The 27,693-nt window shown below is 42.9% G+C and overlaps 3 protein-coding genes across 4 annotated transcripts; 2 read left to right on the top strand and 1 right to left on the bottom strand.

The window, feature by feature from the left end:
* The first annotated feature begins 1,859 nt into the window (after positions 1–1,859).
* Positions 1,860–9,823, top strand: anks3 (ankyrin repeat and sterile alpha motif domain containing 3). 2 transcript variants are annotated; one of them, XM_070545566.1, is made up of 16 exons: positions 1,860–1,935; positions 2,196–2,367; positions 2,445–2,643; positions 3,865–3,986; positions 4,065–4,146; positions 4,309–4,426; positions 4,515–4,664; positions 7,906–8,031; positions 8,110–8,222; positions 8,297–8,461; positions 8,582–8,706; positions 8,778–8,919; positions 8,991–9,228; positions 9,303–9,374; positions 9,452–9,540; positions 9,608–9,823. In XM_070545566.1, the coding sequence occupies exons 2-15, from the start codon at positions 2,201–2,203 to the stop codon at positions 9,529–9,531; spliced, it is 1,899 nt and encodes a 632-aa protein (XP_070401667.1). In that variant the 5' UTR covers positions 1,860–1,935; positions 2,196–2,200; the 3' UTR covers positions 9,532–9,540; positions 9,608–9,823. The 2 variants fall into 2 exon arrangements, with proteins under 2 accessions (XP_070401667.1, XP_015818878.1); XM_015963392.3 differs by having other exon boundaries at positions 9,449–9,540.
* Positions 9,824–11,287: 1,464 nt separating this feature from the next.
* wdr24 (WD repeat domain 24) lies at positions 11,288–19,625 on the bottom strand. The gene is made up of 11 exons (XM_015963390.3): positions 19,524–19,625; positions 18,786–18,861; positions 18,055–18,539; positions 17,346–17,523; positions 16,520–17,192; positions 14,479–14,591; positions 14,278–14,405; positions 14,089–14,193; positions 13,664–14,004; positions 13,319–13,503; positions 11,288–11,682 (listed from the first exon to the last, which is right to left on the bottom strand). The coding sequence occupies exons 3-11, from the start codon at positions 18,533–18,535 to the stop codon at positions 11,514–11,516; spliced, it is 2,373 nt and encodes a 790-aa protein (XP_015818876.3). The 5' UTR covers positions 18,536–18,539; positions 18,786–18,861; positions 19,524–19,625; the 3' UTR covers positions 11,288–11,513.
* Positions 19,536–23,384, top strand: zgc:112496 (uncharacterized). The gene is made up of 6 exons (XM_015963394.3): positions 19,536–19,675; positions 21,001–21,153; positions 21,512–21,605; positions 22,455–22,614; positions 22,823–22,975; positions 23,105–23,384. Exons 2-6 carry the CDS (start codon positions 21,029–21,031, stop codon positions 23,284–23,286), a joined length of 714 nt encoding a protein of 237 aa, XP_015818880.1. The 5' UTR covers positions 19,536–19,675; positions 21,001–21,028; the 3' UTR covers positions 23,287–23,384.
* Positions 23,385–27,693: the final 4,309 nt, after the last annotated feature.

Raw genomic sequence — 27,693 nt, 5'->3', positions numbered from 1 at the left:
CAATGGAGAGTGAATCTGGCAATCGTCAACATAGAGATGGAATGATAGGCCATGTTTACGAAAGATGTAGCAGATGAATGGCAAACAAAAGAGGACCAAAGATCGATCCCTGTGGGACCCCCCTGCGGAGCCCCTCCCAAGAAGAAAAAACATCACCCAGTTTAACGCAGAATGTCCTGTTGTGGAGAAACGATCTAAACCAATCCAGAGCAGACCCTTTGATCCCAACCCATCATTCCAAGCGATCGAGTAGAATCGCGTGGTCGACTGTGTCTATAGCCCCATTCCCATCTGCACCGGGTCGGCCCGGGCTGGGTAGCGTAGGTTGTTTACATATCTGTAACAACCAAGGCTCATTCTCAGCCCTCTTCTCGAAGGGGTCTGCTTCAGGCCGACAAGGGCCAACACACCCACTGCTGACAGCAAATTCACACCTTCCATTAGAGCAAGCCTCTGATTGGTTGGTAGAATCAGCCCACATGGGCTTAAGGCATGCTCAATTCATTATCATTCATTATCATGCTGATTACCCAGAAGCTGAAAGTGTCTCTGACTGCATTCCTTGCATACCTAAGCAAGGATGTGTGGAAACAACCGGGCCAGGCTGGGGCCGACTGGGCCGACCCGGTACAGATGGGAATGGGGCTAAAGGCTGCCTTCAGATCTAACAACAGAAGCACCACAGATGTACCCTGATCTAGTGATAGATAGATGTCATTTTAGGACCCTCAGTAAAGCTGACTCCGTGCTATGGCCAGACCTGAACCCTGATTGGAAAACCTCAAACAGATCAGAGTCAGCTAAATGTGAGACCGGCTGCTGATAAACGACTTTCTCAAGCAGTTTTGATGTAAAAGGCTGGGTAGAGATAGGCCTGTAATTTGTGATCACAGTGACATCAGCACCAGGTTTCTTCAGGGTCGGCCGAATAACTGCTGCTTTCAAAGCAGCTGGGACCACACCTGTGCTGAGGCTCCCATTGATAATCTGACCAAGTGATGGGCCAAGGCACGGAAAGGCAGCCTTCCAGAGACGAGGTGGCAGAACGTCAAGTGGAGAGCCAGATGGCTTCTGCCTTGCAACAAGCTTACTCAGCTCAGACTATGAAACAGTATTCAGGGGGCTCAGGGTGGGTGGTGATGGAGGAAGTGGAACAGTGTCAATAAAGTTAGCGGAAATAGCTGCTCGAATGCCTGAAGAATCTGTGAAAAGCTTCAGAGTTTCCAGCAGCTGTAGGAGACATGAAGCTGGGCTCCTGATACACCAGAACAGAGTTTAGTGTTTTGTAGAGAATCCTGGGATTCTTGGAGTTTGTTTTGATGATGTCTGCAAAATAGGCCGTTCTGGCAGCCCTCACAGCATCCTGATAAGCAACCAGAGATGCTCTGAACAACTCACGCGAGACCTGTAGGCCATCCTTTATCCACTTTCTCTCAGAGGATCTACACGCCCGCCTACAAGCCCGTGTGACATCAGAGAGCCATCATTGTAATGCAATGTAATCCTAACTGTAAAGTATTTAGTTCTTCAATTTAGCCTCGTAATGTATTGGTTTACTTGCAGCTACTCCCAACAGTTTTGGTAGAATTTCAGTATTTTTTTCTCTATCCTTGGAAATTAGAATGGGAATTAAAACACCAGTAAAACCATAAATTAAAGACTTTCCTGAGGACTCTGGGAACTTTGCAAACATTAATATTTCCAAGCATACTTCTGGATATTCTCTATTAGTTTCAGCTTGTTAATCTTTTTACAATGTACCTTTTAAGATAACGTTTTCAGTTTATCCTTCAGATTTTTTTCCTTGAATGTTTTCTGACTTGTAAACAATCGGAACGCTGGAATGAGCGGAATGTGTTTCCAGCCGAGCACAAATCAGTGTGACATACAAAACAGGAAAAGTTTGTGCTGCCGATGAAACGGACTGTGCTGGTTGTAAGTTTATCTGAACTCCAGACACATTTTTGCTGAGGGACGTGTTGTTCACGTGCTGCCCCTGTATGGGTTTACTTAGGGTTACTAAGCGGGTCGTAAGTGGAGCTCTGAGGCGGAGAGATGACGGTTGTTAGTGGCTAGCTAAATCAACACCAGCTGTACAGCTCAGAGGAACCGCTCTTAGCGCTCATTACCCGGAGATTTTCTTAATAATGTATTGTTCTGTCTTTGTTTGATGTGTGTTTAATTTGTTTGAGCAGTGGAAATGTCCGAGTTAAGTGACGAGGCCAGTGAGTCCGAGCAGCTGGGCTCCAGTCTCTCCCTGTGGCTGGGTGACCCCCTGCTGCGACCCGAGGAGCTTTACGTCCCGCTGGACCTCCACACCGCCTGCTCCATCGGACAGTACGACGTGGTGGCTGAGTGCATTAAAAGGTCTGCTCCTACAAAACAAACCACTATAATCAAGAGAGCTCATATCACACACGGTGCACCCCTATAACTGTTTTCAGGCATGAGGTGAACCTGGACGGCAAGAACATTGGAGGATGGACGCCCCTCATGTATGCAGCCTACATTGGTCATGACAACATAGTAAACCTGCTGCTGGAGGCTGGGGTGAATGTAAACGCGACCACAGCTAAGGGACTCACTCCTCTGATGCTGGCTGCAAGCTGCGGGAATGAGAGCATTGCATACTTTCTTCTGCAGGTACAAAACTGTCAACAACTTGTTTATGTTGGGAAGGAAACGAGCTGCAATCAAAGCTTTTATTAAATGTAAAGTTAAATGTTTCATACTGGGAAATATGTTTGTTTGATTTTATAAAGGCCACTACTTAACCCTCCCAAAATTATAAAAGCTTGGTGTTTGTAATGCCCAGGCCCAATGCTAGTTGTCACTACTGGTTACTGACGTAGACGGAAGTCTTACATGCATTTAAAGAACATGCAGCTTGAATGTACTTGTTAACATGTTTATTGTTTTGTAATTGTCCATGATTCAGTTACACAGGCACAATTTTACTTCTATAATGTTTACTTGCCCCTAACTGCCCGTGCGTTCGTGCTCACTCCGCCACACAATCCTCTCCACGCAGTAAAAACTGCTTGTGTTAGCAACACCTGGCGCTGATCTCCCCCAGCGGGAGTGGCTGCCACCCAGGCCCTGGACTTGCCTCTTGGTTTAGGAAAAATACAAATCAAATAATACACAAATGGCTCCTACACTTGGGATTTATTAATCTGTTACAGAAGTGCCATGGTCAAGAGTGATGGCAACTTAAAGAAGCAATAAATAATGCACTTTTTTTCTGGACATTGATCAGGCATGCCCCAAGTGTGGCCCGGGGACCATTTGCTGCCCTCAGAGCGATTTTGTTCAACCTCCGCTTTCTACAGTGATGAATTTTGTCCCTCTAGTAGGCTGTTGACATAAATTGACACTTTCTAACAATGTTCTGTTCAGATTTGTCTTATATGTCTATAAGATGTATTTTGAGGGGTACAAACAAAATCACCAAAAAATACAGTTTGCCTTTTTTAAATTAAGAAAATCACACATTTTTGGCCCTCAATGACTTTAAAATAGATTACTTTGGCTCTTGTCTTGAAATATTTGGACTCCCTTGATATAGATTCTTTGTAAATGAGAAAATGGCGGCCTTGAAAGGTTGTTGGAGTCTACGGTGTCTGGTGAGACATTATGGTGTAATCAGCATAAGGGTGAAAATCCTCATTTGACATACATGATCCCTGAGGAACCCCTTTGGCTACACAGCAGAATCTAGAATAATCTTCTACCTTCACTCTGAAATTCAATGAATTTTACATCATGTTTTGTAGTAAAAATGAAACGAGCTCTTGGTTAAAACTGCATAGCTGTTTAAAACTTATTAATGTAACTACGTCTTTCTGCTTCTTTACTCACAAGCAAGGGGCAGAACTAGAGCTGAAGGACTCTCGAGGCTGGACGGCTCTGTTTCACTGTACAAGCACAGGCCACCAACAGGTGGTCAAGTTCCTGCTGGATAACAACGCTGATGCTAATGTCAAGTGAGTTTCTTTATGGACTCAATACAAGACAACAACAATAACTGGCCTTATCTTTGATGGCTTTTCCTCCTTCTAAAGGGAGCCGGGGTCTCGGTTTACTCCCCTGATGGAGGCTGCAGCCTCTGGACATGAAATCATTGTTCAGTACCTACTGGATCACGTGAGTCGGTCACAGATTGTTTTATACTTTGTTAGTTGTTATTCTAGATATGCCAGATGTTACTCTGTCACTTATGTTTCTCAGCTATAAAAAGGCCAAAAGCACATAAAGGTGGAGCCACTTCTAGTTAAAGCATCAAAAATATTTTTGACTCACTTTCAGAAAGTCAAAGTTGATGATCGTAATGCCAAAGGAGAGACTGCTCGCGCCCTCGCCATGATGTACGGCTACACGAAGATCGCCAGCCTCATTGACTCACGATCGTCAAGGAATAAACCAGGTGCTTGTTTCAGCCGTTCAAAAGTTCTCCGTTTTTTGTTTTCTGGATCATTTTAGTTTGTTTGAATGTGCTTTTTCTAACCCATCAGGTCACTTTGAAGACCTGAGCTCCTCTGAGGACTCTGACAGTGCACCGCCGAGGATCCGGCCCAGCCGGAGCCGAGCTAAAGGCGTTAGCATCCATGACGGGCCTCAGGCCATTGCAAAGTTCAAAGTAGGAGGCAGCAGCACACTGCATAGTAGGTCACAAAGTATCTGCCCAGCAAACCTGTAAAGCAGTCAAACTGATGATCGTGTTTCTAATGAGAAAAGCTTTAATGTTGATCAGTTTACTTCAGTATAACTATCATCACCACCTTAGTGCACCTTTTAATAATTATGGCAACAATTTGAAAGACCAAGATTTGAGTTGAGAAGAAAAGAAAATATAATTTCTATAGAGCCTCTTAAGATCAAAATCACGAGGCGCTTCACAAAAACAAAAATGTAAAAATATAAAAGAATTTAGAAAATGGTTAAAAATATATTTAAAATGAGCAAAAAATAGACAATTGTGGTTAAAAAAATGTTAAGAAAGAGAGAGAGTGAACAGGAAAGAGGGAACTCAGTGGATCCTGAGGAAGGTGGAATAGGCGGGGAGAGCAGAATAAAGAGAGAGGGGTGAAGAAGGTCATCCAAAAACCAGCTTGAACAAGTGAGTCTTCAGCTGCTTTTTAAAGGAGACCACTGAGTCCACTGATCTCAGGCTCAGGGGGAGAGAGGTCCAGAGTCTGGGGCCACAGCAGCAAATGATCTGTCACCTTTGGTCTTTAGCCTGGTGCGCTGCACAACCAGTAGGCTTTGATCACTGGACCTCAGGGACCTGCTGGGGGTGTAGGGACTGAGAAGATCACCAATGTAAGATGGTGCTTGTCCATGTAAGGCCCTATAGACCAGAACCAGGATCTTGAAATGAACCCTGAAGTTGACTGGCAGCCAATGAAGCTGGAGGAGAAGCGGGGTGATGTGGGTGTGTTTGGAGGACTTGGTCAGAAGCCGAGCACAGGCATTCTGAACCACCTGTAGACGGTTCAGGGAGGTTCTGCTCAGACACGTGAAAAGAGAGTTACAGTAGTCTAAGCATGAGGAGATGAAGGTGTGGAGAACTGTCTCAAGTTCAGAGTGGGACAGAATGGGCCTCAGCTTAGCAATGTTCCTGAGATGGAAGAAGGAAGAGCGAACAAGAGAACTGACATGAGAATCCAGGGTGAGAGCTGGGTCAAAGGTCACGCCAAGATTGCTGTTGGAAGGTTTGGTGTGAGAAGCAAGCTGACCAAGAGAGTCTCTGACTTTGGGAACCAGCTTGTCTGGGGCACAGATGAGGATCTCAGTCTTATCTTCATTCAGCTGAAGAAAGCTCCCAGCCATCCAGGCTTTGATAGAGTCTAAGCTGACTCTGACTGCAGAGTTAAGGGATGTCAGAAGATCCTTTAGGTGCAGCAGATGGACGTGGAGATGGGTTTTCTTCCACAAGAGCTCAATTTTTCTGCATTGGCGCTTCAGGCTGTCATTAAACCAGGGAGTAGGGTTCACTGCAGGAACTGATCTGGTTCTGACAGCACAGATGTTGTCCAGAATGGAGAGGCAGAGCTCGTTAAACTGAGAAGTTAAGGAATCTGGGTCGTTATCAGAAGAACAGGGTTGATCAAAAGCAGCAGAAAAAATTGCTAGCTGTGCTCTCATTAAGAAAACGAGAACTAACCATACGGCGAGCAGGAGGTGGGGACGCAGAAACTGACAAGTTAAAGAAAATGCAATGGTGATCTGAAATATAAACGTCCTCAGGACAAACACTGTCAGCATTTAGACTCAGGGTAAAAACAAGGTCTAGAGTGTGCCCCCTGGTGTGTGTGGGGCCAGAAACATGTTGGGTAAAGCTTAAGGAGTCCATAAGGCTGGAGAAATTCATGGCAAAGAGATCAGAGGGATCATCAACGTGGATGTTAAGGTCACCAACAATCACCAGTCTGGACAGCTTCACAGTGGAGGATAGAAAGTCACTAAACTCCTGAAGGAAAGAACTGTTTGGACCAGGTGGACGATAGACCACAGCACAGTAGAACGGGTCCTTACGCCCGACTTTAATCAGCTGCAGTTCGAAGGAAGCAAAGTGACCAGAGGTTGTAGAGCTACCTGGAAGATGGTCTCTGAAAACAACAGCTAGGCCTCCACCACGACCAGAACCCCGGGGCTGGCTAAGAAAAGAATAACCACTCTGGCAGAGAGACCAGAATAATCAGATGTTTGCTGCCAAACTTGAGTCAGAAACAGAAAATCCAGATTTTTAGAGAGAAATAAATCACTGAGCAAGAAGGACTTATTGTTAACAGAGTGGGTATTTAATAGAGCCATGCTGAGTGAGGTGGAGGAATCAGAAACTACAGAAACAGCTGGAGTTAGTGGATGTATTAGCAGGGTTAGATCCACGGTGTTGCGCTCAAGTCACCAAACAAAGGACAAGAAGCTAGAAGATCATGCCGATGTTTACTAGATAAACCACGCTTTAAGATAAGTCTTATTCTCCCCTGGATTCCTGTTCGTTTACCTCTTTTCCTCCGACGTTTTCCCGGGACCAGATAAACATCGCTGGAGGCGCCCTGGTTGGAATCGTTTGGCTCCGGGCCAGTGCGCCACTCAGATAAACAAACAGGGAGGTACGCCCTTGTTGCATATTGGGCGATCGTGAACGAACGGAAGGACAAGAGACTGGCGATCATAGGAGATGGTAGCAGGGACACTACTGAAGAGGATCGCAGGTGGAAAAGTGGCCGGTGACTGCGGCTAAGCCAAGCACAGGTGCCATCTTGTTAACGACCGGAGCTGCATTTCACTCATAGATTCACTGAGAAATGCTTTTATTCTTGAAATTCAGTTGGTCACTCTGAGTTTCACATGCAGGCTGAACATGAAAATAGTCTTCTACCCCTATTTCCTGCATTAGTCGTCGATAGGAAACAGAGGGTGAAACGCTCGGATCAGAAAAAGCCACTCAGCTTTACATTACACTGTCGATGAGCATTCATGGACTCACCCATTTAGGAAGGCCATAGTTTATTTAGCATCCAGGAGAGAGCATAGCGCTGCTCTGCTAAAAGCTAACTGTTAGCATTAGCAACACGGCAGAACTCCTTCTGGCTTGAGTTATTTGTGGAGATAAAACATCAACATTGCAGAGCAGAGTTGGTGGTAGAGTTGTGTTGCTGTTAGCCAATCAGAGGCGAGATGTCCCAATATCAGGAAAAAAGACATAATCCTGCCAGCTGCTGCTCCCCACTCCTCCGGCTAACTTTTACTTATTGAAACAGGAGCACCAGAGCTTTTTCTCCACAAAGATCAACTCACAAGGCATTTATTTACAATGGAGACTACATCAGATGTATTAAAATGCAGTGTTTTCCCTCTCGGGTTGCATGCTATATTAGTTGCTATTGTTTCTTGCAGAGCCTCCTGCTGAGCTGCCGGGCTTCGTGACGTTTCGTGATCTAGGAGAGCAGAGTGAAGGAATTTGCTACAGAGATGTGACCTCACCCATCAATGAGCTGGATGGTCAGAGCCACAGCAGCAGAGGTGAGGGGCAGATGACAGGAAATGCTCTAGTTTTTAATCAACATGGGCTAACATCATAGTTCCTTCACCTTTTTGAAGATGACAGTCCATTCTTTGACAACGACATGCCTACTATGAGGAGCAGCAGCAGCAGTGAAGGTCTGCCTCATGTGATCGCACTCAACTGGGAAGGGTCGGTGGAGAGCAACGAGGTGAGCGCAGCAGCTGGAGCTCAGAGAGAAGGTTCTCATGTTTGATTCTTCTCACATGCACATTTGTCCACCAGGATTCAGACCAAGGCAAAAAGAGCAGCTCTCGTAGAGTAAACAAGAGTCATCACTCAAAAAGCAAGACTCGCCATGGAAACAGCGAGTCAGCTCACATCAGTGGGACAGGAAGCTGCAGCAAACACACCAGTGTTGATCCCCTACCGTCCTACGCTGGTCCAAAGGCATGCCTGTTTTTCTTCATTATTTTATTGTTTCTAAAGGGAAAAACCACAATTTCACTGTTGAGTTTTGTGTCTGGTTTAGATTTTAGGGTCCTAATCCAAAGCTTGTTTCGGCTGCAGGATCTGTCAGAATTCCTGGAGCAGATCGGCTTCTCCAAGTACCTCCCACTACTCGAAGAACAAGACATCGACCTGCGGATTTTTCTCACCCTGACAGAGAATGATCTGAAAGAGATAGGGATCACGTATGTTCTCGTTATCTCAGTTCACATAGTTTTAACTTTTGGGTAGTGCTGAGTGCCTTCTTGTTTTTTAGACTGTTTGGACCCAAACGTAAGATGACCTCGGCTATCGCAAGGTGGCACAGCAATGCTCGACCACCCAGTGATGCTCTGGAGCAGGCATACGCCGACCAGCTGGAGGCTGAGATGCAGGAGATGGCCATCCAGCTCCACAAGGTATCTTTGAAGGAAATACTGACTGTGACCCAATTAGAAACAGTTTTAATTTCATTTACCGGTCCACGTAGCGCTGTGAGGAGATTGAGAGTCTGCAGAGCCAGGTGTCTCAGGAGAAGGAGCTGCGTACAGTAATGGAGGGATGCCTGATGGAGGACAAAATGGCTTGGAAGAGGGTCCATGGTGAGCTGGTGGAGGACCACCGGCTGGCTCAGGACATGAGCAGCACACTGACCAACCAGAGGGCCTGTCTGGCAGAGCTGCTCTCACATCTGAAGGCTAAAGACAAAACTGATAGTGTTGATAAAAGTGAGTTGGGACAACAAATGCTCTAATTTAAAGCTTAATTTTGTAATTAAATAGTGATCTGGTGTGTTTTATAGTTGCTGAGGAACGGAGATGTTCCACTGTCGTAGAGTTTGTGAAGAAGATGGAGTCTTACCAGGAGGAGATGGGTAAGTTAAGAGTAAAAGCTAGAAATGGGAATGATTTAGAGGAGTTGAAGCTGACCTCTTGCATGCCTCCCAAGCAGGGACTCTGCAAACCATCCTTCAGAGTCTGAGACGACTGAGTGCCCCTGAAAAAGTCTCAGACAGCTGGGAGCGACCTTAGACGACCCAGGTGACAGCTTCTCACCTGATTCTCCTAACGTCTGTCTTTAAATCTAACTTTGTTCTCCTCGTTTCAGTGGAACCTGCCAACATTCATTTGACAGAGGGTGACTTAACCACCCTGAACAATCTCAGTGAAACAGGAGAAACTGAGGCCGGCCCTGCTGGAGCACAGCGGCTCAACGGACAGCCTGGGCACGATGCTCGCCTGCGATTGGCTGATGGTCTGGATGAGGCTCGCTAGATAAGGGCTGCTGCAGGAACATGACAAGCAGGCAGGAAGGGTTCGTGACACTCGGACTGCTTGTGCTGGTGTGTGCTGGACTCCTCTGGTGGGGGTGTGCAAATGCACGAAGGAGGAGGTGGTGATGGTGGATCAGAGGGGGCGATACTGTGAAGTTCCCTCTAAACAAACAATGACTTGTCTTATTAAAATGTGCAGTATGTTATGAGGGGTTAAACTCCAGATTAATTTTCTGTTTTAAGATGAAAACTGCTTTTTAAAACTACTATTTTAGCAAATTTAGGAAAAGCAATTTCAGATTTGTCCTCAAAGCACAAACACCTGACAGTTCACGTTCTAATATCTCCACATGTTGCTGCCATGAGCTCTGAACAGTTTTAACCAGAAATCCTCCAGAGTGTTTCTGAGATATCACAATGTTTGTTCAAATATGAAATTAAAATTGAATCCTGCCATGTTAGTTTCCTTAGACCTGACCGACAAAACAGTCATTTAGACACGTTTCAGAGTAAATCATGCTGAAGAACACACTGTTGGATGAAAACTATTTTAAAGAGGCCTACTTTTTTCTTCAGTTATAACAGTTCTACTTTTCCAGTTTGTGACATCACACACGGGGACTTTTGAAAATAGCTTGTTTTAGGCACATAAAGTGAAAGGGCAAAAATAGAGAACACATTTTTTTTTATGTCTGGAGTGGTTAAAGAGGGACAATTTTTAATAAAAAGTCAAACTTCTAGCTGCAGAGATTAAAGGTTTTGATTCAACTTGGATGCTTATCAGGTAAACATCTGAGATCACGTTCACACTCTGGAGCTTGCTGCGGCGGGCTAACGTGCTCAACAGACCATCACTCGGAGGCAGAGTGGGAGGCGTATGCATAGCTGTTCTTTATTGGTGAAATGTCACGAGAAGAATCCGAATGAAAGTTGTCATTTTTAAGAGTCTCACATTTAGCCTTTGTAGTGGGATATTAAGCTGAATTAGATGTCTCCTGCTGCTCAACGGTTCTGATCAGACTATTGATGTAGTAAATGTTGCAGACTGAGTGTGCAGGTCGAGCGATCCTCTTCAGATTGTCAGGACGTCCTCATACTGAGCACAACTGAAGCTATTCCTGTGCCTGGGAAGGTTTGGCAGTAAAGCAATGTGTGGACAGTGGACAGTAGCAACCTTGGAACAGTTGGGATGTTGGCTGGTTCAAACACGCTGGCCTCAAGCCTGCTGGGTTTCTGCCTCCATCGCCCAGCACATTTATACTCATCAGGAAAAAAGACAGGATTTCTGGAGCAGAACAGTCAAAAGTCAAGTGTTTTCATACAACGTATTGCTTGAACTGACACGTATACTTCTGTTATAAATTAATCCATCTCTATCTACAGTACCTTATTATAACTTATGTACAAATGTCTAAGTCACTTAAACTGTACCAATGATCACTTGTCTGCAGCTTTCAGGGTTTTAGGAGAGGATTTAAAACCGCCAAATGTTAAAATAGAAATGACACATTTAAAATCATATTTTTAACGTCATCTACGTGAAGTAAGAGATCAAACACACATGAGCCTCTAAACGCTTTTCCACGCAGATCTCTGATCGGATCTCACTTCAAAATGTTGATTTTTCAACTTCATGGCCCAGATCCATGTAGAGAGACGTCCCTTCTCTGAGGACCCTGTGGATGTGCTCGGAGGCACTTGAGCTCTGCTCTCCCGCGTTGGACGAGCTGTGTGCTTCGCTCACGTGTACTCGCACAGGTGACCGCAGCCAGCGGGGCAGTAAGCGCTGCTCTTGAGCCAGTTCATTATGTGCTCCAAATGTCCTCCGTGGCTGCAGCCCTGACACCACACGAACAGGCCCTTCACCACATGGTGGCACACGGCACAAACACTGGCACACTGGCGGCACCTGAAGGAACGACACACATGGTTTGTGGAAGCTAGGCCCATCACACCATTGAGGTAATGCATTTTTCTGGTAATAGAAGTCAAGGCAGACATGAGCAACATAAATCAGCTCAGGTGTTTAGAGGTTTAAGTACCGTGAGTAGTCAGGATATTTGGGAGCTTTACCGCAATCATTTCAAATCCAGCTTTGGACACAGAATTCATGTTTCATCGAACTCTTTAGCTTAAAGCAACACTTTAGCCAATGACAGCCATTTTGAAAAAGGTTCTGTCTAAATAAAATTATTAAACTATTAAATAGCTTGACCAGTTCAGCCACTTGGTTACACAGTAGTCGTCAAGGAGCGGCAGATTTACTTAAAAAGCACATTTCACACACTGATGTGTAAAAAAACAAAAAAACAAACAAACATAAAATAGTAGATTTAAAATTCAAATGCAACATGAATAAAAGATTTGAAAGAAAGTAAAAAATGTGTTTAATTTTCTCTGGTAATGACTCCCATCCTGTCTGTGTGTGGAAACATGGCTAATCCCAGTAAGACTGTTAAAGTGGCCCTTACTAAATCCAAACCAGCCCCAGACGACAGAACCAGTGAGGACTTTATTCTCAAACAAGTTGTTTGTCTTTTAATGCTCGCCAACACCTACTGAGCTGCCAGCAGCATTCCCTCTCCTCCTTATTAACACAGAGCCTGCTGGATAATTTTCCAGACGGGAATGGGGATTCTGCCGTGTGGGATGAGCGGTGATGCGTTTGTATATGCGCTGGTTGTAATCTAGCTGTTTTAAACACTGCAGAAGGACCAACACTCAACACCCCGAGTGCATCATCACGGTTGGATGATGCACTCGTACTTGGATGACTATGAAAGCAAAAACTAACCGAAAAGGTTCGTTTACTTTTATTTTTAGGATTCAAAGACTCTGAGCTCTCCTGTGATAACCCTTAGAGGTGCATCCGCTCCTCTCCACCAGCTGTTCCCTTTTCCTCAGAATCAGGCGTAGCGTACCAGTTAGAGTTAGAGGTGATGTGTGAGCTCAAGGGTCAAATGGGTGTTTATGATGGTGGTCCTTTAGCATATTAGATGGGTGTTCCCTGCACGAACACAGCAGAGCAACACTGAACCTAAGGAGGCTGCTAACCCTGAATTTAGAGAAACTTTGTTTTCTGTTCCAGAGAGATGGGTAAGTGAGTCCATCGTCATGGTAACAGACTGGGAATTGCTGTGCACTGACTCAGCTAACCTGGAGCCATAGAAAAGCCATAACAGAAAATGTAAACATGTAAAATTTACAGCTGTTAACATTTTTACAGGAGTCTGGAGAAACAAGTCCTCACAGGACGTATCCTGGACCTGAACCATGCAAAAGAGGAGGAATAAACTTAATGTCCCATTTCTTGTATCGCATTAAAGTTATATCAGGCTGCACACACCGTACACAGGTACTGCTAACTGCCAACTGTGTCTCCATGTTCGCTGGACACAGTAGCATGGGACCCATTTGCAATAAAAGCTGATGGAGCTTTCAGAAAAGCAAATGGTGGTGTCAGATTTGCTCAGAGAGACAGAACATCCAACAGGAAGTGCTCAGAATCACAGCTGTGTGTTTGCATGTAAACAGCGAGTCTGTACCTGTCACAGATCCATCCCTTGTTGCTCATTGGTCGCTTGCAGTTGCTGCAGTTGATATGCAGAGTGGTCGACGTCTGGTTCAGGCAGGTGATGGCGTTGCACGTACTCAGTTTGATTACCTCATTAGACACATTCCACAGCTCGAAGCGTTGCAGCAGGTCTATGTAGGACATGTACCAGTGTTCCTGGAAGAAGAAACACACGCTGGCCTTTAAGTTGGTCAAACATGAACCTCTGAATTGGTTTAATTGTGATTAAGCAACTTAATGAATTGGTCCTAAGCTAATTTCCAGGACAGTTCTGCAACAACCATAATGCTACTAATACTGTTAGCTTTCTTCTGACCTGGGTGAGCTCATCAATCTCCTTACGGATCTTTTCCCCCAACACGATGAGAACAGACACGGCCATCTGCACGTCGCCCTGCTCAGCGTAGTAGCTCAGCATCTCTCGCACTATGGGGCTGAAGAAGCTGGCGGACAGATGTGGGCTGAACAGTGGCTGGGAAATGGAGATAAGAGAGAACGACTCGATGGGCGTCAGACAGGTGACCTCTGCCTCATTGCCGCTGACGTGTGGAGAGTCGGCCTTGTCCTGCTGAAGAGGCTCCGGAGCTGATGGGTTGTCCATTATCTCATGACGCAGCTGGAAGGCCTCCTGGGGCAGAGTGTACTCCGGCTCTTCCGCTACCAGACACATTATCACACTAAAGGGTCACCAGGGATGATCACAGCGACTGATCCAAGCCAAACAAGTTCTCTGAATCTGACCTGCTTGGTTGTCATGGTCCATGGAATAAAGTTCATCATCATCTAACTCTGCATCACCAAACATGTACTCTGCTGGGCCCTCACTGCCCTCCGTCTCCTCGTTTTCTGACATTGGATTAAACAGAAATCTATGTGAATGATCCAACCAGCTTCCAGACTGATCTGTATATTTCCATCACTCACGCTCACCATCGTTATTATTGCTGATAAGTGAGTTCCCAGGCTCCAGGTGGATGTTATCCTGCCTGCTTTCACCTTTACTGCGCTCCAGTCTGCTCTCCGCGCCCATCCCAGAAGCCATTTCCTTCATACTGAAACTGAAACACAATCATTTAGGTTTCTGCTTCCATGTGCTGGGAACCATTTGTTTTTGAAGGTGAACAACTTTACCTGTTCATTAAGGGCAAGGAGCCCAGTTTACTGAGGTTGTGGTTTGGAGTGGGCGCAGCCAGGTTCGCTGGGTCAGAGAACATGATTCTCAGCATGGTCCATGTAGTAGAAACCTTTGTAGTAAGTCAGGTGAAACAGTTCAGAGTATGCAGTGTGTTTCAAAGAGACAAATGAGGATGAGTAACAGTACATGTTCCTGAACTGGAACACAGCTACAGTATCGGTGTTCCAGATCTAAATATTTGTGTCGTGTTAAAGCAGCACTAAAGAGTTTTTACCGCTTTGAGCTATTGCTTTTAAACTAGTTTTGGTGACTCTTCAGCCAGAAACTCAAAGAACTTTACAAACGACAGCATTCTGCAGTGGGGGTAGACGATATATCGGGCAGATATTTACCATTTTTTATATATCCGCATCGGCCGATATCTGTCCTTAGTGTGGCAGTGTGAGCGTCCTGTCACAGCTTCCCGATTGATCATGCGCCCTGGCTACTTGGCCAAGGGGATGTCCCTTTGGCTGACTGGTTAGAGCGTATGACTCTCACCCGGGAGTCTGGGGACCGAATCCCGCCCGGGCCCTCGTTTATCCACCTTGCCACATTAGTACAGCCGATTTAAAGTCAGGCACATCCTCGGGCAGCCTGGTGCTGTTCCAGAATTTAATTTAAATGTACTTTTACATTCATTAATAACATCTGCATAATAAATGCTCTAGGTGTCTAACTTTAACACCGAGCAGTGCACAAAGTTAAGATTTAACAGTTAGTTAAATTCAGAGTTCAAAAGCTGATTCAGCTTCTGAAATGTGGTGCATCAACTAACGTTATTAGCCTGAAAATGATGTGAAAAATGTCTGGATATAGGCCATGAAAATGGGCCCATGAAAACCGGCAGCACATCAGCCGACAGCTGACCATGTCTCCTACATATCGGGATCTGCAATAAAAAAACAATATCGATCAACCTCTACTTTGCAGGCCTCTGCTGATCAGAAACTGCACATAACAATTTCAGGTAGGAATATCGGTGGAAGGTCTCTACCTGCTTTTCTGTGCCAGTAGCTCATATAAAGGCTAGCAGTTATCTTTTTCGGTTCTCCAACTGGCAATAAAAGCACACGATGAAGAAGAGTTTTGCTTTTTTCTGTTGGGATCATGTCAGAGCCCGGAAGAAAAAGTAAGAGTAATGTCTTTGGAGGTTAAGCAAAGAGCTAAAACCAGAGTGAAGATTGGTGCGTCCTGCTCTAGTTTGAGGAAGCTGAAGGAGGCTATGACATCACGGACTGATGGTGACCTTGCTTTGTTGCTACTGGACTTGTAAGTTATATATTTTTTCCTCCAACTGTATGGATCTTTTTCCTTTGTGGCTTATGTGGTATCATTTGGATCACGTTCACGTTAGCTTGTCGCTAGTGCTAGCACAGAAGGCTGCTGCAGTCCAGCTGACCCCTCTCACCCTGGTCATGGACTGTTTGAAACCCTACCTTCAGGGAGGAGGTTCAGGTCCTTACAGACTAGAACCTCACGCCACAAAAACAGCTTCTTCCCCTCCACTGTAAGGCTCCTGAACAACCGATGAATGGCCAAAACACACATAAATGCCCCGGTCACCCACATTCCTATGCTTATGATGGCTTTCTGGCTATGTTTCTTTTTTTATTATTTGATGTATCCTAATGTAAATACTGCCTGACCTGAATGTATGTTTGCACCTTGTCACCGAAACAAATTCCTAGTAGATGAGCCTCTCACCTACATGGCAACAAATCTGATTCTGCAGGGTTGTTTACGACAGTCGCTATTCCGCTTCAACTAGTAGAAGAAAAAAAGATCTTTTCTATAGCGCCTCTCAAGATAAAAATCACAAGGCGCTTCACCAAAACAAAAAATGTAAAATATAAAAAAGAATTTAGAAAATGATTAAAAGTATATTTTAAATGAGAAAAATAGACAATTGTGATTAAAAAATGTAAAGAAAGAGAGAGAGAGTGAAGAAAGGGTGAGAAAGAGGGAAATCAGTGGATCCTGAGGAAGTAGTTCTACCTGGGGTCTTTTAAGCTCCTGGGCCACCTTAGCATTGTGATCACACAGCTCAACAAACGGCTTTCCGCTGAGGAGGTAGAGCTGTGCTGTCTTGACAAACCAGTCCATACGGTGACTGTCCAAGATTGTTTCAAAGACACTAAGAGCGCTGGACACGTGGGCAAACTGTTCTGTTGGGTTGGCCTTCTTAAAGGAAAAAAAGGGGTAGCGGCGGTCACCTCCAGGGTAGGGCTTCCTGGTGGTGTCACTACTGATCAGACTGTCATTGACCGCAAAGGCCAGGTCCCCCATCAGTCCAAAGCACAGACCCTCGGGGTTGGCCTTGTCCACGGGACGGGTGGCGTCTTTAAACATGTGCTGGTAGAGAGTACTGTCTTTAGAACCAGAGAGAAGAAAATGAGGGTCGTGCTGGTGGCGCCACACGATACCAGTGGTCACGTCTTTGTGTTCCTCGAATGTGGCAAAGGGAATGAAAGGTCGGCGAATATCCCACACGTAGATGTTGTGATCCACCATCATCGAGCAGGTAGCCAAATGAAACTTCCTCTCTGGGCGCCACTTAACCCGAGCCACGGACGCAATCGTCTGGACACAATATATCTCCTTGGCTCTGTTTGTGGTCATGTCCCAAACCTTCACCATCTTATCTCTGCCTCCTGTGGCCAGCCAACCTCTGAGACAGAAACAAGAAGTGATAACTACATCAGAAACAACTACAAGCTTGGTGTTACATAAAAGCAAAACCTTTTTTTTTAAATTGAAAGCAACAAACAGAATGAATCCTGACACTAGTGGAGGGTACAGTCACATTTTTGTAAAGTTTTACCGGTCATCAGGGTGCCAGTCACAGCAGAAAACAGGACCAGTATGGGCAGTGAACATTCTCTCAAACCGATCTGGACGTCTGATGTCCCACAGCTGAACGTTTCCATTTTCAAAGGAGGCAGCAAACGTGAAATAATCCTTCACGCTGAACTGGACATCTCTCACACTCTCTGACTGACCTGGATGAAAAGCAGAATCAAAAGGAAACAGAGGATAATAACACACTGATCGGGATGACAAAGGGCGCCTCTAATGTATTATCGGAAATGCAGATACATGCAATGTTCCAATTGAACTCCAAAACATTTTCACTAAACATTCAACAAATAAATAAAATAAATGCATATGAAGTCCAAAGCAGTGCTTAGATTTCATTTTGCATCACTGAGAAAAATTCAATTAACTTTCTACCGAGGGCCTTGTTAAGTATTTCAGTTTGAAAAGTCTAAATCCTTTTGGAGCCAGATCTTAATAAAAAATAAAAGCATAAAGAGAAAACAACTGACTTTGTTTAGAAGCTCAAAATACAGATAACATTATTTACACTATTAAAACGCCTTTTTCATGTTTACATCAGGTCCTAAATGTTTTGTTTTATATATTAGGCGTATAAAATCTGGTTTATGGGAACAGAGGGACTGAGGATTAATGTAGTAATTGTACACTTATAAGTGAAAAATTGTTATTTTGTACTCAAATACTTTAAGTACCTGAGAAAGTGCTGACAGATTCCTTCTTGCGCAGGTCGAAGCACTTCATGAAGCCATCCTGTGAGCCACTAAGCAGCATGTACACCTCTGTAGGGTGAAAGCACACCTTGTTGACGGTGCGCTTGTGCTCGGTGTACAGCTGGTCCTGCTTGTTGCGTGAAGGCTTTCCCAGATTCCACGTGACTACCGCTCCATTAGTGGCAGCTGTGGCCAGCAGGTTCTCCTCCATCTGGTGCCACATGACATCGGCACAACTAAAGTTCAGAGACGGTTTGCGTCCGACGCGTAGGTTCAGCTTCTCCACAAACTGATCCTCCTCAAGTGCATAGATCTTGAAGATGTTGCGTCCAGCAACAACCACCTGCATGGCATCTCGGCACACGCTGATGGCATTGGCTGGAGCGTCCAGGTGGCAGAACATAGTCCGGCCACTGATAGCGTTGCTGCCGAGGGCTGTGGTTACCCGTGACATTTTCTCCATGTTTCTAAAGCAGATTAAAGAATTTAAAGCAACATGTTGGGTTCAAAAGGTTAAAAAGCATGCTTATTTTTAATGGCATTGCTGTAAAATGATTAATAAACAGTTTCAAGGCGAAACAGCAGGGGGCGCTCAAGAAAAGGACAATAACTTTCTTCAGAGTGGGAGGGGAGGGGGCCAATAGAGATGGAGGGTGGGAAAACTATTACAAACTGTGTTATATAACTTTAAGCAAATAAGATGTATTACTCACTTTGCGAAGAACTGATGGCCTCATCAATATCTTCAGCTGCACAGAGTCCTCTTCATCTGCTCCCATGAGGGCTGACCTGTGAATCAGATGGCAATATAAGCAACATGTGGAGCTAATACTGCTCTGAAAGTTTCTATATGCAAGTATACAAAGTTACTAAAAGCCATTCCCAACACCAGACAGACAAATCCAAACATTATACATAGTATTATATGCATATTATATACATAGTGTGAGATTCGTCAAAGATGTAGTCATTTACAGAAAATGCATAACTATTCATATGTGTGTGTTTGTAAACAACTCCAGAAATATACATAAAGTAAAAATTGGATGAAATAAGTATTTACGATTTTTAGACATTTATAAAATCAAATAAAATGTATCACATCCATACAAAACTACGATTTTTGCCTTATTTTAATTTGATGTAGTATTAGTAATAATTTCTTTGTCAAACAAATTCACTTACATGACCATTTAATCACAATACTGTACAATCAGTTGTTTTAAAAAAAGGAGTAGGTAGCAGTGTAGACCTATTTAGCCTACCTCTTAGATGTGAAAATGTGTTACATCTAATGTTATGTTCAAATGTTATTTTCAACTTGGTTAACGCTTTTCAACATGAGATTTATAAAAAGTAATTAATACTTATGATCGCGCTTTACCGGGGTCTGTGTTCTAACCACCTGATTGATTATTGGTCACTTGATGCTCACGTGAAGGTCTACTCACCCATGGAACAACATGTGCAGGACCCTGGTTGTTTGAAAACCCTCCGCTTCTTAAAGTCTCGTTCCTGAGTTACCGCTCTGCTGGAGATTCGTTTCACTTCAAAACTTGTGGGGGAAACAACAATCAGCTTCTTTTAGATGTTCACTCTGCTGGTGAGTCAGCTACAAACAGCCAAAGCACTTCCACCATAAACAAGGCTGCAATGTGACGCTAACGTTAGCTAGCTAACCCAGAACCGGAGCAAGTTTACAGAGACAAAGCTCACACAATAAAGAAACCTAAGTGCATCAAACAATTAGAGAAATACAAATACATATAAAAACTGTTAATTTAACGGAAAGTAAATGTACTAATTGAAGGAAATGTAACTATTTCAGGGGACAAACCTTATGTTCTGAAGCTGTTGCTAACTACTTTCGGCACCGGAAGTAGTATTTTGTTATCATCTCGCGAGATTTCAGTATAAAAAAATTGCTGCAGCCCAGTCAAGAGCCGCATCTTTTGGCTTTCAAACTGTTTGTCACGTAGTAAACGCGTGTAGTTTTATATATTTGTCTATATTTAACTATTGTGTTTGTACACTCAAATATTTAAAATTGTTACAGTATTCAAAGTAAACAATTAAATTTTAAAATATGTTATACAAAATAATTTGTAATGGTAAATGACCTGAAAGCTTAGATAAAAGCTTAAAATAAAGTACAGTTGCATGCATTATGTCTATCTCTGCTCACACACTCATTAATTTATTGAATTACACTTTCTTGTGGGTTCTGGTTTCTCTTGAATCCTAACCTTCTTCTTTACCAACAGGTGTGGTTAATATGTTACTAGGTGTGCCAAATCAGTGCACAAAAAATATAAACATCTCCCAGAAAGGAGTCAGCTTCCATTATTCACCTAAACGAGCTGGCACGTGCTGGCACGTCAAGCCACCTTGGTTTTGAAAAACATACTCACTCACTCACTCACTCACTCACTCACTCACTCACTCACTCACTCACTCACTCACTCACTCACTCACTCACTCACTCACTCACTACCGTACATAACCGGTTGTTCCTCAGTATGGTTGTCAAGAACTTCTGCAGTGCCTGTCTTCCACAGTCACTGGAGCTGAGGAACACCTTGGACAGCTCTCCAGATTATCACAAGGACACACAGAGTAACAGCCAACCAGTAACACCCACACACGTAGTAACAGCATGCAGTTAACCTAACATGCATGTTTTTGGTCAGGGGCATGAGGAGAACATCACAATCCACAAAGAAAGACTGCAGCCAGGATTTAAATCTGCAACCTCTGTACTGCAAGGCAACAGTGCTACCAACTCCACCCTGCAGGAACTGTTCAAATTAAAGTGAACCTGGTGTCTGCTAAATCAAATCTGAGCAGTTTTTGCAAAAGAAAACCATTATTATTGTTAAATATTACAAATTCATAAAATTACATGAAGTGTGTGTTTTCTCCCTGTAGTTTTAATTGGTGCTGTGACCTGTTTACCATGGCTGCTTTGTTCGCTTGCGAGGAGCCAGCCACATGGAGGAGTGTGTATGAACGCTACTGGGATGTAGTGGAGACCAAGGCCAAAGGAAAGAAACCTGGAAAGCTGCTGGAGCTGGAAAAATGGTCATTATATTTTTTTCCTTTTTCCTATCAACTCACCAACACTTTACAAAAAAGAAAAAAGAAAAAAAATCACGTTTTTGCATTTTATTAAGTTCGTACTGGTTTAAAAAACCCTCTTAAGTTACAGATCACTCAGTTGACATGCATATGGTTATTTAGTTTTATTTGCAGTAATTAAGGCATTATTGCAGGTTTAGACCTTCTCCATGACAGGTAATGATTACTTAGCAGACTCAGGGGCTATGTGTAATTGTTCACCTTATCTTCTTAGCTGGGCTAATGTATCAACAAATGTATGTGTTTTTGTGCAACCGTGCAGATTGAAAACTACAGATTGATTGTACCTGCTTGTGATCAGGTTCCAGGAGGAGCTGCCTACAGTGATCTCGAGTCGACCCGACAAACACATCACTCTGTCAGAGCTGGTGAAGCTGATGGAGTGGAAGCTCACTGTGAGTACTCCTCACACAGAAATATAAGAGGAATGTTTCAGTGTTTTGTTATAACTGCCAATAAAAGTATCTGTGATGCTGGTGAGGACTTGATCAAATATATAAAACACAACTCCTGTGTGTGTGCACGTGTGTGTTAACGTGCATGTGTGTATGCATACATGTATGTGTGTGTGTGTGTGTGTGTGTACGTGTGTGCTAACGTGCATGTGTGTATGCATACATGTATGTGTGTGTGTGTGTGTGTGCGTATGTTCATGTGTGTGTACGTGTGTATGTGTATGTGTGTGTACGTGCGTATGTGTATGTGTGTGTGTGTGTGTGTGTGTGTGTGCATACATGCATTTGTGCGTGCATGCGTGTGTGTGTGTGTGCTAACGTGCATGTGTGTATGCATACATGTATGTGTATGTGTGTGTGTGTGTGTGTGTGTGTGCTAACGTGCATGTGTGTATGCATACATGTATGTGTGTGTGTGTGCATACGTGCATGTGTGTGCGTGTACATGCATATGTGTGTACGTGCGTTTGTGTGTGTGTGCATACATGCATGTGTGTGTGTGTGTGTGTGTGTGTGTGTGTGTGCTAACGTGCATGTGTGTATGCATACATGTATGTGTGTGTGTGTGTGTGTGTGCATATGTGTGCGCGTACATGCATGTGTGTGTGTGTGTGTGTGCTAATGCACATGTGTGTATGCATATATGTATGTGTGTGTGTGTGCATATGTGCATGTGTGTGCGCATACATGTATATGTGTGTACGTGCATGTGTGTGTGTGTGTGTGTGTGTGTGTGCGTGTGTGTGCATACATGCATGTGTGTGTGTGTGTGTGTGTGTGTGCGTGCAGAGAGGGAAGTTCAGGCCAAGGCTGCAGCAGCTGGTTGCTTCTAATGGCGAGGATGTGGTGAAGAAAAGCTCCAAAGAGGCTTTTGGACTCCTGCCTGATGTGCAGGCAGCGATCACCCGACTCAGCTCACTAAAGGGAGTGGGTCCAGCCACCGCTTCAGGTCGGTACATTGTCTCTTTAAATGTAGAAAACCAGTGGAGGTAAACTCAACTCACGTGTCTAGGATTCTATTAAAAAAAACTAGCTGATCGATTTTCAATAAGTTGACAGAACCCTATTCACAAAGAGCCCCCCTCCGTTTAAGGGTTTGGTATTCTTGTCATGGCTGCATACAGTTTGGGTGTGCTGACTGTACCTGTTTATTCCAGCTGTGTTGGCAGCTGGAGCTCCAGATCTGACTGCGTTCATGTCTGATGAGGCCGTGGAGAGCCTTCCGGGGCTGAAGCCCATTCAGTACACAGCTAAGCACTACGCTCTGTACCTGGACAAGATGGTTGCCCTGGCTGCAAAACTAAACAAAGGTGAGATGATGATGACACAGAGCAGTTTCAGCTTCATCACCAGCTCAGCACTTTAAAATAAGACTTCTGATGGGAATATTTTAAACTTTTGAAACGAAGGCCATTTGATGCTCTGTTGCTTTGCCTCAGTGGATCCACAGCGGGACTGGACACCCCACAGGCTGGAGCTGTGTTTGTGGGCGATGACCACAGCCGCGCGACTGCAGCTCCAGCTTCTGACAGATGTTGATGTGAAAGGCAGCGGCACACAGGAGAAAACCCCAGACCCTGACCGAGATCAGAGACCAGCAAAGAAGCTCAAAATTCTATAGTCATTCAGCTTTTTTTCATTTACCTACTTGAAAGTTTCTTTAATGTTTGCAGTTTTTTTAACAAAAATACATTTTTAAAATAAAAATAAAAGCTTTTATTTTGTCGTCACATTTATTTTTAGTTCCATTCTAAGACATCAAAAACAGCTGCAGATTGTGGCCACTGTATTGTTCTTTATTTATATTGTTTCTAAATTAAAGCAAAGTACAACGAACAGTACAAAATAAAACAAAATGTATTCATATATATACAATATAAAATGGTTCCATTCAGAACATTTCAAAAGTACAACAGTTTGTGAAGTAATTCATGAGGACTTTGATATAAATTACCCATATGCAAATTTACTTTCCTTTAGGCTTGACGCACAGAAAAAAATAGCTTCTGCTTCTTATTCTGTCTTGTTTTTATCTTTTGTGAACGCACAACCTCTGCTTTGGTCTGAGAGGTTGTTAGTTTGGCACCATTTCATTAATACAAGAAAGCAGCTTGTGAGAAATCCAACACGGCAGCACAGACATATGACTTCCATTGCTCTAGTCTCTTCACTTGTTTGGAGAAACCTATATATTTCTTTTTTTGACAATATTAAAAATCTGCAGCACAGCCAGAGACACAAAGCAGGACGTTGCTGATGTTATAAACCAGAAATTTAAATAAAAATAGTTGCCTCTTTTGCAACTGTGCCCACTCATGTCTTTTCCGTAAGTCATTCATTCAGCTGACGTCTTTTATTCATACCCTGTTCATAATTGGAGGTCTGTATCCTAACAAATGTGAGGAAATGAAGCTGAAATGGAGCACTTTTGGTGCCCTTTAATAACTTGTAAACCAGATTGCAGATATATTTTATAGTATTTGTGAGTAAAGTTGATTTCTAGGAGCTACAGCGGCCTGCCTTACCTGCAAAGTCCTGCAGTAAGAGTCACCTATACGTCTAAGAAGAGCTAAAGACTGAGAAAAGGCATCCTGGCGGGGCTTGTTGGCACACAGCAGCTACAGATGTTAGCATCACCTCTCCTAGATTCTGTACAGGATCGTAGAAAATGTATCATACAGCGAACAGGAAAGCGGCTTTAGCCTCTGCTTGGTTTTTCATATAACAAGGCGATTGATGTGACAGCACAGTAATTAGCAAATGGAGATAAAATCAATGAATTGCAACAGCACAGCAACACGTCGGCTAAAGATCTCCACAAAGCAGAGCAGCAGAGGTTTTTACCAAAGAAAAGCTACTATAGTTGTGTGTTGGTGCTGCGTTTGGCTCAGAACGTGGAGAGGTAGCTTCCGAAACATTTAGATAACATGCCTAAAAGCATCTATGTGTGGTCTCTCAATTATATAGTCACAAATCCTCTGTTTTTGTTCTGCTCTGTACTTCCAGGAGGGGTTAAATCCACTTTTTGTGTTCTAAAGAAACAAACCCATTCTTTAGCCCTTTTTTCTCCCCAAACTCTTCTAGCTTCCTATGAATCTTAAGTTACAGAGGCACATTAACCTCTCAGGCATCCACTTTTATCTTCATTAAAGGCTAACAGGGTATGTTTGCATTATTCATTGGCCAATTTTCACCATCCCACATAATAATATGGTATTTCCTGACAAACTCCAGTTTTCACCATGACCGCCGCATATGGGTAGATCATTTTTCTAAACGGATCTGAAAATGGCTTGTTAGAGCAATTTCATTCCCCTCATTTAACATGAAGTCTTCTGTCACCCCTGACAGTTTCATGTGGAAGTGAAATGCTGACTGTCAAATCTGGTTCAAATAACATAAAAAAAAAGCAATCCCTTAGGCAGCTTTGGACATTTAAACGACTGAAAGACTGAGAAACGGAACATAGCATTAAGTAAATGTAATTGCAATCCTTGTTTCAGCTTTGCAGAAAAAGCTTGACTTGCTCAAGAGATAAAACATGACAGAAGTCTATAATTTACTGTCTGTAGGATTTCTGCAGCCATGAATCTGGACCCTGCAGAGGATTATAGGGTGCCATTTGTAAAATCAAAGAGTCATAATTTTCATTCACTGTGTATGTGAATGTGTGTGTGAATGAATGAATGATACACTGTAGTGTAAAGCGCTTTGGATGCGTCTGATGCTGAAAGGCGTTTTACAAGTGCAAGTCATTTATTATTTATCATTTAAAAGCAGTATTTTGGGTTATTTAGCACATCAGAGAAGAAAAAAATGGGAGTTCGTTTTTAAAAATCAGATTTTCATCATGTTATTCATACATTTATACGATTGTTAAAGTTCTCAATTAAATATTTAGTTAACAAGCTAAATATTTATTTTGCATACTGAATATTTAGGTCAGAACTAAATATTTAGTTTGTAAAAATATTTAATTGAATTACTAAATATTTCATTTAGAGCTAAATATTTAGTTTACAAACAAAATATTTAGCTTCAAATTAAATATTTATTTTCAAAAATATATATTTAGATCCCAGCAAAATATTTATTTGGGAGCTAACCATTTAGTTTGCAAATTCAATATTTAGGTATAGCCCATTAATAAATATTTAGATGGGATCTAAATATTTATTTTGGAAAATAAATATCTAATTTGGAACTTAATATTTAGCTCCAAATTAAGCATATAGTTAGTAAATTCAAATATTGTGGTCTGACCTAAATATTTATTTTGTAAAATAAATATTTACATCTAAATTAAATATTTATTTTAATAACTAAATATTTAAGTCAGACCTAAATATTTAGTTTATAAAAATATTTAACTCAAAATTAAATATTTAGCATGCAATCTAAATATTTAGTTGGGATCTTTTTATAACAGCATGGTGAAAATATGACTTTGAAAAATGAACTCCAATTTTTTTCTCTTATGATAGGCTAAATAACTCAAAATTTTGCTGTTATCACAGTTTCACTTTACAAATGGCATCCCATACACTTTGCAATTGGTATCCCAGAGGGACAGGATGGAGGTTTGGATGATTGCTAAATCTATGCTGCATCCATGATTCAATATAAAGAAATAAGAGGCAAAAGGAGAAGTAGAAATGGCTACATATCTAGGGTTTCTCTACAGGCATGAACCCCAACAGACTGAGCTTTTTTCGTTTTTTCTGATCACACACGCGCTCACGTTTACACAAAATAATAGTTCAGCTGAAGCTACAGGTTTAAAACCAACAAACACATTTTTTTCAATCTTCAGATAGTAATTTTTTATGGCTTATTATATAAAGCACTGACTAAAGATGTATAAAATCTTGGTGGTCGCTGAACCACAGACATATACGTAGACGCCCGTGGACTGGCACTGCCTATTGCAGCTGCTGTAGTTGCTGACCGCCATCTTGGATAGGTCTCTATTCACCCCAAGTGCATTTATTTCTACTGAGGAAGGTGTTTATCCAACTATAAAACACACTTTATTATGATTTTTCACAAAATCAGACATGCAGTGTGGCATGATGATTGAAATATAAATATAATAAAACAAAATAAATAAAAATATAAAATTCCAACAGGTAGACTAGAAAAGTCAATAGTAATCCCACGTGATCTGTTTTCAATAGTACACCAGTTGTTGCAAATGTAGGCTGTACAAAAAACAAGCGTAGTTGGCCTTGGCTCCTGTTGGGTTTGGAGAGTGAGAGACCCATCCAATATGGCGGCGACGCTGTTAAACTCTCCATCACCCAATGGGGCGTTTACATGTCCATGCACTGAACAAACCAGGGGGTTTTGTCTCAGAGTTTTAACAGGACAACTCATTTTGCACCATTTGAAATTTGACTCCTCCCCCGTTTGAAGAGGAAAAACTAAAAAAATAATAAATATAGTCTTGGTTATGAACATAGAATATACAACATCCACAGTCAAAAAAGACGGGGGAGAACAGAATAACACTTTTTTTCTGTTTATAGTTACATTCCTTTACAAATGTATACAGTCCCTAAGAATGAGAAACTGAGGTATTGACTTGGCCTGACGCACAGACCGCCATCATCCCCTGGGTCTTCGAAGGTTAGAGGTCAGGCTGCGACACTCCTTTCTCCAGTTCATTCGGTCATTGTTAGAACAGGTGGAGACTAGAGTATGTGTGTTGCTTTGTGGCGCTCTTGCCACTGGTTTGTCTGTGATGACCGACAAAATCAGGCAGCGGTCGTTCTGAAAGACAAAGTGTGTGTGTGTGGGTGCGTCCTTGTCTTGCTGAAAACCCAAGAGCATGACATGGCATATTTTACATGGTACACTGACTGAGCTGACGTCTACACAGTAAAAGGAGGCGTTCACTTGCTGAAAGGATCCATCTTCTTCTGTCACAAAGTCACTTTAATTTCCCAAATGTATATGTGTGTGTGTGTGTGTGTGTCCACAGTGTAAGTGTCATGGCAAAGGAAAGGCGATGCAGAAATCCTCGCTC

Source organism: Nothobranchius furzeri, chromosome 16 (genome assembly GCF_043380555.1).
Source record: "Nothobranchius furzeri strain GRZ-AD chromosome 16, NfurGRZ-RIMD1, whole genome shotgun sequence".
In the NCBI taxonomy this organism is placed as follows: domain Eukaryota; kingdom Metazoa; phylum Chordata; class Actinopteri; order Cyprinodontiformes; family Nothobranchiidae; genus Nothobranchius; species Nothobranchius furzeri.
The sequence above is the reverse complement of the archived record's forward strand: the minus strand, read 5'-3'. Positions and strand labels throughout refer to the sequence as shown.